A 15657-nucleotide genomic window follows, 5' to 3' on the forward strand; every position below is an offset into this window, starting at 1 on the left:
TTCCTGGGTGTCGGTATTTCATATATTCATCAAGTAGCCTTAGACAGTAGTTTATTAACGTGACATTTGATATTTCCCAAAATACACCAATTCAACTCTATCACATAACATACTACTCCACTCTACTCTACTGTACAACACTACTCCACTCTACCTAACTCTATGACGATCAACTCTACAACACTCAATGCCACTCCCCTCTGCCATACTGTACTGCACTCTACTCTACTTCACGCCACTCCACTCTACAACAGTCTAATCCACTCTGTGCCACTCCACTGCTCTGCACAACACTTTTCAAAACTGTACCACACAACAGCTCACTACACTGCACACCACACTACTCCACTCTATGACACTTTACTACACTTTATGCTACTCTACAGCACTCTACTCGACTCCACAACTCTCTACTTTACAAGATAATACTACACTTTCTGAAATATTAATCCACTCTATCCTAGGGACTCCAATATACTGCACTTCATTTTACTCCACTACATGATAATATGCCACTGTTTGACACTCCCCTCTACACCACTCCACTCTACCACACTCACCTCCACTCTTTGCAACTCCACTCTACAAATTTCCTCTACACTCTATTCAACTCTGCCACACTGTAATCCTTTTTATCCACGCACACTACAATTTCCAACTCTGCACTCCACTCTGTCCTGCAACACTCCTCGTTAAAACACTCTGCTCCACTCTATGAGACTTTTTATAACTTTACAACACACCACTCCATTGCACTGTACAACAGCCCACTCCAATTTATGAGACTTTACTCGACTGCATGGTACACCACTCCACTCTGTTGCACTTCACACCACTCTATTCTACAAGATTCTACTCCCCTCTATGACACTGTAGTTCACTATAAGGTACTCCACTCTGCGACACAATACTCTATGACACTACACTCTACCACACTCTACTCCAGTCTACTGTACTCCTCATAACGACACTCCACTCAGCGACACTGGACTCTACGATTTGAAACACATTTTTAGTAGAAGGTTTTAAAAAACTGTGAAATTTAAAGAAAAAAACAAAGGTTAAAGCTTAGCTGTAGTTAGGAAAACGTTTTTTCCTATACAAACCAAACCTAAACTAAGCAAACATTCGAAATTCTGAAGTTATAGTTATAACTTTTATTTACAATGTATCCACCACCTTCAAAATATTATACGTAGGGCATCTCAATACACACTCCTTTCAGCCCACTAACCAGACAACACTAACTATGACTTGCCACTCTGCCATGCATTGGAACTTCTCTCAACACGTAGATGGACTATTTGTGCTTAAGTGATCTCGGCCACCCTAATACTATATTGGGTGTCATATTTTATACCAATGAGTCCTTGAATAAAAATATCACCAAAATAACCTCTACTTGATTTTACCTACTTAGAGAACTTGCTAAAACCTTACCCCCTCTTTTGCAACACTTATTACAGAGCTGTTGTAAAGGTTTTCATACTATAATGCATGTTATTCTATGTATTAGGGCCACATTTCTGCTAAGAATACATTTCTACAGCACGCACATAAACAGCTGTGATTTTTCCATTTTGTAAGCCAAGCTATGGAACACCCTCCAGCCCTTCTTTAAGTAACTTTGAAAATGAAACTGTGTTTTGCTGGAAATCAGACTCTTTACTTCTTCCAGTTAACTCAGCTACTCTCTTTCCGTCTATAATTACCTGATTTTAAGGCTAGGCACAGGGCAAAATGTACCAAGATACAAGGATTCTTTAGAAATTAAATTCATTCATTCATTCATTCATTTTTACATTATTTAGCAGTACATAGGTGACTCTAAAGGGAGCCATTCAGGATATTCAAATGAAGGAAGAAACTGAATTGTAAACCTGATGGATACAGAATACCATAACTCCCTTTGATTTCATTTTTCAAAGTCAGTGTTGTGGCTTTGAAGGTCAGAGAATGGAGAAAGTGAACAGGAAATCTGCTATATATTGATCAGCCTACAATGGCATAATGGATATCAAGTTTTAAGTTTATATAGAACACGTTTATGAAAAGTGTGTAGTGTGTTCAAACTGCAACCAATGTAATATGTAAGTTAACAAATGGGTGTTATGATCAATGGAATGTGAAAATACATTTGATGTAAGAGTATCAAATGGACAGTGAGTGTCAATAAAGGTACAGGATAATTATTCCCTTGTTTGGTATTTAGGATAACCTCATGTCTTGGTGAATGAGCTTCATATAGATAAATTATATGTAAATTTAAGTGGATACCCTATCTTTTCATGATCGAGCTCCTCTAGACATTGGTTGAGCAGTCTGATGCTTAATTAGGAAACTTAACCACTTTGATGCAACATTAAAGGTGTAAGATGGAAAAGTCAGCCTAAATGTACATAAAGACTGTACGTTGTTAACTCTTTCTGGCACATTTGTGCAGTGAATATTCCAATAACTTATCATGGATTCTGGCAGAAAACTAAAGTTTGCGTGAGATATAAAGATTTTTCATGAGGTTCAGTACAGAACTATGGATGTTGTTTGACAATTTAATGGAGCCAGATTTTCAACATCCCCTTGCAGTCTTTTATAAGGTATAACATTTAAATTAAAGGCCAAGGTGTTTTATTACATGCATCTATGAACTTTGTGTGTGAAAGACTGAGGGGATCCGTTTTCTGTCTGTGCTGTAAAGAATGGTTTAAGCATTAAAAATTTCACCAATCTTTGGAGTTCCTTCACCAAAGAAAATCTTGTGCCGTGACACCCAAAGATGAAGTTAGCAAACACTTGATTCATTCTGACAGTTTCAAGTTAAACGGTATCATAACTTGACAAAATAAAAAATGTTTACCTGGTCAAAAAGTGTAACTTGAAAAGCACTCTTTTTTTGTAAATATTTTTGTCACATCACGTCAATTTCATTTCGATAAATAATTGAAAGTAATCTATGCGAATTGTACATATGGAACCTTTTTTTTCAAATAAGGTCTAATCAAGTAGTATATACAATATTTCTTTGAAAATTCACACCAGAGAAAAGACAAACAGAGAACATTAACTATAGCAGAGAGAAGCAATGTAGATGTAAAAGTATTGAGGAACAATATTTCCCGGAGAAGCTAAAGTAGAAAAGTAAGGACTTGCTAGAAGAATAGAAAGTATTTTATTTCTCTTGAAGGTAGTATGTGTCAGTAGAGGTATTGTGGATGGAGAGGTGAAAGAGTTCCACATTTTGGGCACACAGCTGGAGAAGACTTTTTTTCGGCTCCATAGTTTTTTTAAAACAAGAAGCACCAAGAGAAGAATGTCATTACTTTTAATGAAAGTGATTCTGCTGGGGTTTTCAGTATCTAAGGTACACAGTTTGTAGGTTGATTGGATGTTTATTGTTAGTAATGGAAAGTAAATATGCAATGGCACCTTACAGCAACAGAAGTTGTTACTTATTGGCCAATGCTCTATATCTACCAACAATCACTTAGTTTTATCCCTCAAAGATTATATTTAATGCCAGAGAATACAATAATTGTTAGCTAGCCTCATCACCATACCTAATCACATTGTTAGGGAAGCATCACAGATAATTTTTTCACACTCAGCCTACACAAAACATACATTTCAAACTTGAGCCTTACACTCGAGGGCACTCGACACTCCCCTTCATGTAAGTAGTATGCATTAGTTTCCGACTACATATGACTATGAGAAGGTGAGACACTTCACACTTTTCTGGTGACATGATACTTGCCTTTTGGAGGCTGGACTTTCTTGGTGACAGGGTTTAGTTGGGTGGGTGAGGAGGGGGAAAATATTTGTGGATTATTTACCTCTAACTTTAAATGTTAACTTCTAGCACTGTGATCTCAATAGTGTATCAGATTCCTTAATGGCATTGTTGAGTAGGGGTCTGGTGGCTTAGTGGACGAATGTATCCACTGTAAGGGCTTGTGTTCAAACTTATGGTCACAGGTTCAATTCCCAGCTGGTCCACTCAGACTTGCATCCTTCAGAGATAGATAGAATGAATAGCATTGAGTTGGATAACAATAACCATCTGTTATTCAGGGGAAAGATACCCTTAGGTGAACGTGAGCTATATAAATACACATGTTATGTTATACATATTTTCTTGCAATGATACAATGCACGGTATACTCTATATTGAAATACAACTCTTCTGGATGTGAAATGCAATCAATTAAGTTTTTAAAAAAATGCCTTTTAAACTTTAAATGAAGACCATGGAAGATGGTAAAAAATATTTCTCTGTTTGTTCTCCACCATAGCGTATCATTTTAGAATTAGTTATTCTGAATCCAAGCTACTAAAGGTCAGAACACTGATGAGAAGCCTTATTTTGGGGTGCATATGAATAAGTGAGCTACTACCATATCTCTCAGAGCTGTCTGACATCCACCAATTCCCAGATCATAAATCATCAACTAACTTGTTTCCCCTTGAAAAATCCCTATTAACAGCCAAACACCCAGCAGAATCTTCTGGTAGCAGCATTACAAGACATGCCTCTAAAAAGGCAACCAAAGAGATCAAGGAAGTAGGAAGAGATATTAATATTACTTCTGAATAGGACTCTACCTGTATTCCCGATGATGGCTTATCCTTGTCACATCTAATGCTTCCTGCCCCTCACCTAGGCCTTCATAGTGTGACTAATAGCTTGACTATATTGTTGTGCACTGTACTGTGCCTTCTCCTCCCTCCCTCAGTCGCCGGTAATAACTTTCTAATCCATTTGAAGATAACTGATTTGTATTGAAGTACTCAGTAGTTTCCTGAAGGTTACACATTATCTCTGTTTAATAGTTCTAAATAAGTGAATAAATGCATGCATACTACTGAACGTCATCACAACCAATGAATATGTCAATCAAAATTGAGAGCCTAAAATATGAATACTTTGTGACAGGTGGTCCTGCTGATGGGAAGCTTATGCCAGGTGATCAGATCCTTAAGATACACAATGAAGCTGTGGAAGACATGTCAGTTGAACAAGCAGTGGATATCATCAGGTATTCTGAATGTTTCCATATTGATCTTACTCTTAGATCCTAAAGATTATTAAACATCTATATTCAACATGAAATAATTTGATTCCCACAGTTGAGTGATGCCTTGTGAACATTAAAACAATGGAAATGTTATGTATAAAATGCACTGTATAATTAGATAATCTCCTGAGGTAGTTGGAGCCCTGCCATCATTACTGAGCACATTTAGCAATCGATTGAGTTCAGAAAATAAATTGGCATTGCCAGCATATGAGCTAGGTATTTTATATAATTTCTCTAGTTGTTTTTTTTCCCTTTTTTTCAAACAATAAAAATGTTCTAACATTATAAAATTATTTTTGGTTGCTTGAGCTATGTACATTTTTAAAACAATAGGCAATTATTCTTCACTTTTCAAACTTATCAGGAAATTATGAAACAAAAAACTATATGTAACTTTCAAAGTACCCATAGAGTTATATTAAATGTGCAATAAAGTTTTGCATTAGATATTATGCCCTTTTGTTTTAAATGTATTTATTTTCCTTCAAAGAAAGGTACTCAACATGCTTGAAACCTTACAGGGGCAGCATTTGAATACATTTTTAACTATAGCTAGGCAATTTAAACTACAAAATGACTTTCGCAGAAATGCACCTTAGTTATTTAAAATTTTAAGGGAGTCATAGATATGTTCTAGCAGCTACCTTTGATACATTAAAGCATTTAGCAATCTTTTAGTGAGCTATTAATAACTAAAAAGAATTTGACTGAAACATTTCTCTGCAAAAGCAAATCTGAGACATCAGCAGTAGACCAAAGTTGATATCTTGGAGATGAAGTGCTGATTTCAACCACCTGTGCGTGCTTTTGAAGTTTGCATCTAAAAGCACATATTTTTCTGGCCTGCACACTAAAAGCCTTATTTACAAAAGGTATTTTGGAGTACATAAAGTAGTACTCTAATAGTACTACTTCACATACTAGAAAATGCAATTAAAAAAACCTATGGCCGGAGCTCACCACCTCTACCTCTTAATTCTTTTCTGTGTTGAAATCTCCAACCCAGTATCAGAGATTTTGCATACGTACGTTCAGGACAGTAGTAGGCAATGTGGGAGGGACAAGGGTTAGCGGTGAGAAAATGGGGTTTAAATACTAAAATTGGTGGGGTTAAGGGAAGTTTAAGAAGGGGTTTAGGAAGGGACATGCTAATTCAAAACACAAGTCCTCATAAGAGCAGGACAGTAGCAAGTCAAAAAATACATCTCTATTTTTACTACATTCCTAATAGGGATTAAAGAGGCTTGAATGTTCTTCAGTCCAGCCTTGAAATATGTGATCCACCACACATGGCCACAAACTGGTACTGCAACAGACTCCCATTGAAAAGAATGGAGGCAGGCTGTAACATTAAAACCCCATGGAAAATAATATTAAAAGAACTACATTAATTCTAAATTTAAATTGATTTGATCCATTGATTATATATTTAGTGATTCAAATGATCTATCTATCTATCTATCTATCTATCTATCTATCTATCTATCTATCTATCTATCTATCTATCTATCTATCTATCTATCCATCTATCTATATATGTGATATATATGTATGTAAATACATTTCTATTTAAGTTAAAAAATAAGTGAAACAATGCTAAACTGTATTATTTTTTTATTTATTTATTACAGAGTTTAGGTGGTTTAGATTTTTTAAAGTATTGTTAAAAAATAAAAATTAAATTAATTTATTGCAATTCATTTACAATAGAACACAAAGTTAATTTTAAGAGGTGTTGTATTTCTCCAAGTAGTCCTAAGTTTAAATTATTTGTGTGCAATTATTTTACATTTATATTTTACGTAATGTATTTTTTTATTAAAAATGAGAAACGTTATTACATTTCCCTATGTTTTCCTCTAAGAAAATCGCCACCTTCATAGTGGAGATCTTCACCAACAGATGGTAACTTTACACTTGTAAATTCAGAAGTATGAGTCTACACTCTTTTACATGAGGGGTGAAACGCTTACATCTACACCTATGTGTAAATGTCTACTCGATAATGGTGAGTAACAAAACAGATGGGAGTTACACCTCAGTGTAGCTGAAGGTCTACACATGAGTAGATCAGCACATAGAAACTTACCTTTGAGACTCAGGCCTTGAGAGTCTGATATGTATGGAAACAGTGGCAGACAATCTACAGTGAAACCATCAGTTATCAGCGATGCTTTTAGTGCCTTAACAATCCTATATATATGGCTAATATCCCAATAATGACACTCCCCCGTCTTTACCATCCACTATTTCAGAAATTGTAGAGGATCAACCACTGAACCTAACCTGCCTGATCCACTGCCATGTCTGGTGAAATTACCCACCTCTTCGCCCAGAGGGGTGGGGTAGGCACAGGTCTGAGGTCGTGACAATCTTTAAAAAAAATCTATTGACATTTGAATATCTTGTGACTTAACATGCATGCTTGAGAATTTCATAGGAGGTGTCAGATAGTAGAGCTCTATATTTCAGGGCTTTGCTACACTTTAATCTCTCACTTGACAGCATTTTGAGGGACTGCATGATTTGTATGTGACATAAATGTGAAGTATTTGTAGAGAAGTGTGGCTCAATGGTTAGAGCGGCAGACCCTGAAGCAGAGTTCTGGCCCGGGACCAGAGTTCAATCCCCCGCCTCAGCGGGTATTAGATTCAATTCCATCGGACCTGATAATTCTCACCTCGGTGCCTATTCTAATCATGGGTCCCACGCTGCAACTCTGGGCAATAGCTTGCTTAATCTCCACAACGGCCCCCACATCGCTAAGGATGCCTGGCTTTCACCTTGGGGTGCCCAGGAGTGGACATCTCACAGGAAATACCAGGAAGGGTTCCACTGCGGTATGAGTACAAGCGCCGGTATGCCTCAGGGTAGCTGTGTGCTCTACAAATACTTCACATGTTCTTATGTTTGCCTCCTTTCTCATAAGCAAACACTGCAACACCCTTCTGACACAGCCGCTAGTATCGAATAAAAGCCCAGTGAGACACAGTCCACTCAATTGTAGAAATAGCCACTAACACAGGCAATAACCACACCACTTACATTGACACTTCAAAGTCCCAGTGAAGTGCTCCATCGATACCAAAAAAACGTCATTCATAGAGCGTATTAAGACCAGGAATTGCACATTTTGGAACATGTTACCTACACATTTCAAGGTAACAAAGTAGATCATGTTATCTCTGCCATACCAACACTCATTTGCCTAATTTGATATTCACTTGACTAACCTCTGCACTAGCCCATTCAGCATGTCCTCCACAAACACCCACATAAAAGTCACTCCAAACTTGATGGTCATATCATCAGCATAAAACAATGCCCAAACATGAGTAGTTACAAATTTAGGAACAATCCAAACCGTTTTGTAAAGTTTAAAGTGTAGATCGAAATAATAAATGAAACATTAAAAGGACCAGTAGGTGTGTCCTTGCTTGCAAGATTGTTGTTATGCCAGTTATTCTCTCCTGTTTGGCAATGAACACCGAGGTCCACATAGTTTTATAAAATGAAAGTATTTCCCAGATAATCTGTTCTCAGGCATCACGTTTCTTTAATCTGTTATAAAACAATGGTCTATCAATTGTGTCAAAGGCATTATTTATATTTTAAGTACCTTAGAAAACATGTAGGATTGGGCTGGTTTGTGCTGAAAAACGCCCAAACTATAGGTCACAGTGCAAAAACCTTGTCTTGAATATGGCACCCTTTACTGTACAGTGTCTTGTAAAATGGGCTGGTCCGGTTACTCCGTTATTGCATTTGGCACACTGCTCTCTTGAGCGGGCCAAAAAGACTGCCCCGATTTATGTTGCACCGTTCAAAAATGCTGCTTGCCACTTGTCATCTTTTATTGCTATATATTTCCGTTTGCCTTCACATTGTGTCATCATTCAAAAATGCCCCTATGCACGTAGGTGTTTTATACTGTATTGTCTCCTTTTACAATGAATCGGTTCAGGAGCTGATCAATTTTGTTTTGCACTTAACCCTTTCAAGTATACTGTGTGCGTTAAGGTGAGTTGGTTCCGGTCTTGGAAGGCAAACGATATTCTCCCTGTTTACTCCGTTATTGCGCTTGTTCATTATTCGAGCGATTCAGCTATAAAGTATACCCTGATTTACATGGGACCAATCGTAAATGCTGCTTTGCACTTGGTATTTTATTTTGGTCTGTCAATTTTTTACAAGGCACTGTTTTAATGTTTGTGTGCTGAATTTTGTTCTGTATGTCCTAATACTATGCTGTTTTAAGTCTTTTGTGCTGAACATTTGTAGCTTTTGTGCTTGTTTGTTAAGGGTTTAATTAACGGTAAAATAAAACTAAAAGAGATGGATTAGGATGACTTGGATTTAATAAAACCGGTTTGAGAGACAGACAGTATTTGGTTAGTCTCCACTATGGTTTGTAAAGTCATGAGAAAAATGCTGCCTATTATTATTTTGGTCAAGTGCAAGATTGCTAGAAATCAGTAGCTGGACGTTTACAAATTCTCAACCTTTTTGTTTACCAGAACTAAATTGAAACCAGCCTAGTCAATTTGGGGCTCAATTATGAGATCTGACACATCGCTGCAGCAAGACAGCAATGCATCAGAAAAAGTTGCGCTGCGGTACAACAGTTTCAAATGCCATGGATGCGCCCTATTTATGGTATGGGCACCCTGTCTAAAGGTCCCAAGATGAATCAAAAATATTGACACATCCATGGTACAGATGGCGCAGAGAAAAGTGAGGCATTGTCAGCCAAACTGATGCTGAGCTACTTTGTAGGTCATAAAGCAATGCTTACATGCCGTGTATCACTTTTGTGTCACACTGGAGTGTGTCATGCATCACAAAATCACTTGAAAAGCGATGCATTGGCAAAATAAACTTTTCTACACATCAAAAGGAAGCTATGGAGCAGGCAGCGGCAGTCATGGCAACAACCCCTACACCAGCCAAGATGTCCAGACAGACCCCCAAGGGAAATGGAAGAGAAAGAGTAATTTCAGTGAAGAGATCCAAACTTTAATTATAAGGTGACCAATAATTAACATCTTCTCCTTGCCACCGCAAAACTGCCATTAGAGAAAAAAGAGCCAATTTGGCAGTCCATAGTGGAGAAGATAAACAGTGTATGGCAAACTGAAAGGGCAGTGCCAGAGTGCAGGAAGCGCTGGCATGACTATAACCCAGGACCAAGGAGAAACTGGCCAAGAAAACTGAGGTTAGCCATGCGGACCGGAGGAGGAAGGCCTGAGGACCAGGAGGTGCTGGACCCCTTGGAGGAGCAGGTGGCATCAGTCATCCCAGCAGAGTAGGTAGCAGGAGTGGAAGGACAGGAGAGTGCTGGCTTTGAGGACTAGCAAGACCTACATGGTAAGTGGCAACAAGTGGCAATATGGTTAAAATGTCATGCTGTGCAGCGCCGCGAGCTAAGTTCCTGTGCTGCACTGTGCTGTATGCAAGGGTAAGAGGAGGAATCTCTCACATGTTAATTCATACATCACATAAACGTTAGTCATTCTGCCCAGTTGCATGTTGTACAGCCCAGTCCAGCTCCGTCAAGTTTGTCCAGCCCATGTGTGATGTGCGGCACCAGGTTCACCTTTGTATATTGGGATTTGTAGTAGAATGTATAATAGTAGTGACAAGGACTACAAGTCCCACAATAAAAAGCAAAAAACCTGGACTGGAGCAGCACATCATGCATTGACACTTGAACCCTGCCCAAACTGCCCCCTTGCACCATGAGGCTAATGTGTCTATCTCAGGCCCATGCAGCCAAAACTGGACTGTAAATGAATGGAATTGAATGGGGTTACCAGAGGATTAAATCCTTACCTGAGAGAGGGTTCAGGTGTGGAGTATCACCAAGTAGGATTATGCAAAGAATCACGAGTATAGTCACTAGCATGAATCTACAATGCACACAGCTGTCCCTATGTGTGGGGTGAGAGCACACAGCTGTCGCCCACCATGTTAGAGACCACCCTGCCTCCTGCCATGTACAAATGTATAGTGGGGGTGGGGGTGAATGCAAATGATGCACACCAGAGGACCATGAGTGATTGTTGGAAGAATAGATGGTGTGTCAGCCTGGTGGGCCCCTGGTAGTGTAGTGGAATGTTGGTGTGACTGAGCACATTGAACTTGCACTGTGTCTGAATGTGGAGCTATTGCATAGCAAGGAGGTGAGTTGCGACATGTGCACCTCAAGGTAGCCTGAGTGATAGTCATGCATTGGTGTGTCTGATAGTGTCACACTTGTGTAGCAGCTGTGAAAGGATGCTGTAGAAAAAGACATTGGTTTACTACATCCTACATGTAATGTGGACCAGGGTGAAGGTGTAGCAAGTGTCAGAAGGGAACTGTAAAAATAAATGTCTTACTATGCCACAAGTGACAGGATGAGCTAGGTTTCCAGGATGCTGGGCAGGTTTTAGGGATAGTTGGAGGGTAAGGTGTATGGACCTAGTTGTGTGGTCAGCCAGACAGGCACATGTCACAGAATATCATTACTACTAGCATGCGGGGTACAACTTGAGCTATAGCTCTCACATATGGGTATGCATGTCGGTCAGTTGCATATGGTAACTTTTATTGGTGGTGTTGGTGTCACATGAGAACCAATGTATCATCTTGGTGCCATCAGTGTGTGCCAGTAAATAGAGTACTTGGATCTAAATGAGGATTGCCAGAGGAGTCATGTACAGGTACAACAGAGCGGGGCTGAGTTAAGAGATGTGTGATACTCTGCAGATAACAAACTCTAGCAATGAAGAAATGCAGTACGTGCCAGTGGTTGTAATTTTCCACGTTTGACTGGACCAATCCCCCTCAGAGATGGTACACGGTGCCTACTGTTCTGAACTATGGAGACGACTTTGTGTGTAATGAAATTGCATGATTACACACAAATAAGTAAACCATGGTAAGTACATCCACCAACACATTCCTGCAGTGTGGCCAGGTTGCCAGCTGCGTAGAGTTGTGGGGATGCGTGTCAAATATGAGCCCTAGGTCAAATTATTGTAGAAAGTGTATGCAAGACAGCACAACTTGGCAGAATGTCGTGGTGTGCAGGATCAAATTAAATACATGACCAAACCTGCATCACTTTCCCAGGAGCTGTGGTCTAGAGGGAATGAAGGGACCCTGGTTACTTGGTGCAATGTGCACAGTAGGGGTGTGAATAAATTAATCTCTAATCAGTATAGCCATTATGAAAAAGAAAGCTAATCAACAAGGCAGATGTGGCCCTTACCTCAACTTACCCTCACAGGCAGGGCAGGCCTGCAAGCTATGTAACTGTGTTGCAATGTGTGGGATGGCACAAAAAGGCACCCTTGTCACACAGTGGTCGTGTGAACAATGTAAAGATATTGGCATTTGAAAGGCAACTACAGTGCAACTTGGCCTCATTTCCTATGAGTAACATATGTCCTACACATCCATGTTTAACCGAAAGTGAATGGGAATAAAGTCTGTATGTCAGCCACATTATTAATCTATCATAGATCAGCATTACCATATTCCAATTTGATTGCAGAGGGAGAAACTACACCTCCTAACCAGCAGCCTGTCCTGGGCGACCAACCTGTTGGCGAGAACATCCTGCCCTCCATGGACGATGACACCTTCCAGCAACTCTGGACTCCACTGAAACACCTTCTCCCTACACTGCAAGGGATGACAGTGTTGCTGGGTCTCCAGAGGAATCGCCTACCATAGGACATGCCCCATCTGCCAGTTCAAACTCAGCTGTGGACTCGAAGGACCCCCAAGTAGACTTCCAAGGCCGAGCAGAAGGAATCCAGCAGCAGCTGGTAGATGAGGTGCGGGCGGAGATGGAGACCATTATGGATACCCTAGAGGGAGTCAGTAGGTGCCTCAGTCCCAATACGGACATCTCTGAGGCAATCAAAGGCACCTACCCGTCGCTCCATAGAATGGAACAGTCCCTGGCTGACACTGCTGGTGTCATGAGGTAGAGGCAACAACAACAGCCCTGCCAATGTGACACCAGTGAGGTTGCAACCCTGCGGGGCGGCATCCACACCATCTTGCAATCTATGAAGCGCAAGCCGGACTGCTATATAGACACTATGGGTGCCTTTCTTAGTAAGGTGTTGCCATGTTGTCAAGCCATCAAGCCCTTGTCAGTGCTGTGCCTCCTTCCTTGCTGGCACTGACAAATGCTGCCAAGGACAGCATTCTGCCCCTGGAGTGCGTGTACCTCAGATGCCTCCCACACAAACACCACCATCCTCAGGGGAGGCACAACACACATCAGAGGAAGAAGATGTTGACTACATCAATTTCTGGTGGCAAACTTCCCAGTAACATTTGTCTGTGCCTCATAGCCTGTTTCTCAGTGGTCCTGTGTTTATCATCATGCCACCTCCTTTGTCACCTGGTACTGTCCCCTTTTTGAATGCTCGCCTGTTCATCTCATCGATTTGTGGACTGTTGATGAGGCCTAGCTTCCCTGAGGCAATGTGGACCTCCTCCTCACGGGACATCTCCCCACCTCTCCATGTCACATGAAATGCTCTCTGTATGGACTCTGTCTGGACATCCTTTGGTCTATAACAATGTTGGTCTTGTTGCCCCAAGAACTGCAAATATGTACATGCCTATGCACACACCTGTAAATAAATGCCTTCCTATGAACCAGCGTGTTGTATGTCTGCTGCAGATAGGACTAACTAGACCATTTTGGATGTGTATATACAAAACCCACTTCCTTAGCATTTGAAAGGAACTAACGCTAAAGTCACTATCACCTGCTCTTGTTGTACATGCTCACACGTCATGTACATCCTCTGCCATGGCATTATGCAGAATGTCTCATTTACCAAATGAATGTCATGAAGCATCAGTTACTTGACTGGCACACAGGGAACATGCAATACTAATCGCTCAAATACCTATCTGCTCAAAATGGGTCCTGTGATGCATGTGAGCCACTAACACTGTTTCACACATCCACATAAATCTTGCTCAGTGATCATCACAACGTGATCAAGCACATATGATAGCCTCAATGCGTACAATGAAGAGATCCTAAAGTACTTCAATAATGCATGCACTGACAATATGCGCATACTCATGCCCGGACTCCTTCTGATTTTGTATCATACCTATGCCACTCAAGGATGTAGATGGTCAGTCCAACCCCTTGGATGTCAGAATGCATGAAATGCAACTAACAAGTTTTTGGGTTCCTGTGTCAACTGATAAATGGTTTTGAAAATCACACTCGGATACATAGGATAAACGTGTACCTCTGCCCCTGAGAGCCGTCACATGCATTGAATGTGAGTGTAACCCCAAATGACATCAATTGTACAATACATATCACTAATTTGGAGCCAGAGCTACACATCCCCAGGGTAAGAGGAAATGAGAGACTTATGGTTTTCAAATTTAGCAAATAGTTGCACAAAGTTGCATGCATGAAGTGCCACACTTAGCAAGTACTCAATGCCAAGGATGTTAGATGTTATCCAGGCAGGTGGAGGCCACATTCATGACTTGTAATCAGCTAACAACAATGACCTAGTAACACTATTGTGCATAAGTGAATGCGTTAGTGACAGGCACCATTGTGTGCCCAAGCACAGCCAGGAATGGTTAATCTGAAGTGACAGAACCATCCCTACTATAAATGCAGCATCTCTTACTCATACAGTGCTACAGTAGGTGACTATCTGTGTTGAGCTGTGCGTCAATTCACACTAAGAGGACCACTCACAGGGCATAAAGAGTGGTGAAGAGTCCTTAAGTGACTCAATTGTGAGGTAGACCAACTCTTGTCCATAGGCACCTCACATAGTAATGCATATCTACAAAGACTACAGGGAATACCTTTACCATGTACTCAACTCAACCTAATCAATCATGGCATCTCTCAAGTACGAAATGATTACGATGTTGTGAAAGTAGAAAATCATTTTTATATAAAAAAGTCATCCTAACAAACTACAACTACCTATCCTACACTAATTACACTATCTAAACTAAACCTAAACTACCTTAACCTACCTACCCTACACGTACTTACACAATTTATACTAAGCCTACCTTACCTTACCTTAACCTAGCTGTCCTACACTTACTAGGCTTAACACTACCTCAACCTAACTTAACTTATTTCATCTATCCTAAACATTTAACACAATTAACATGTTAGACATCAACCCCTCAACCCCATTAACACACATACATTGGCACAATACTAACATCGACTACACCTAAATATAGACTACCTACACATGTAAACCTAAAGAAATGTACATTGTTTTGGCATTTTATATATATATATATTCCCTGAAAAAACCATAGGTTTCAGACACGTTATAGTTAGGAATTAGCATTTAAAAAACCTTAGAAATTCACTGAAAAAACCATAGGTTTCAGGGGCGTTATAGTTAGCTGGACATTTCCCTCGTACAAAACCCTAGAAATTCCCCTGTTATAGTTAGTTCAGCTAACTATAACTCGCGCCCCCGCAATGCACTGCTGATGACGTCACATATTACATCACTCATGACATGGTCAGTGACATCACTGATGACATCACAAA

General features: G+C 40.0%; 1 protein-coding gene across 1 annotated transcript in view; it reads left to right on the forward strand.

The window, feature by feature from the left end:
* Window positions 1–15657, forward strand: part of FRMPD1 (FERM and PDZ domain containing 1) — a 923611-nt gene that overhangs the window by 516093 nt on the left and 391861 nt on the right. The window contains exon 4 of the mRNA XM_085636581.1: window positions 4934–5036. Within this exon, the coding sequence (XP_085492707.1) occupies window positions 4934–5036 (103 nt within the window). The remainder of the gene's footprint in view (window positions 1–4933; window positions 5037–15657) is intronic.

Source organism: Triturus cristatus, chromosome 2_1, assembly GCF_964204655.1.
Source record: "Triturus cristatus chromosome 2_1, aTriCri1.1, whole genome shotgun sequence".
NCBI lineage: Eukaryota > Metazoa > Chordata > Amphibia > Caudata > Salamandridae > Triturus > Triturus cristatus.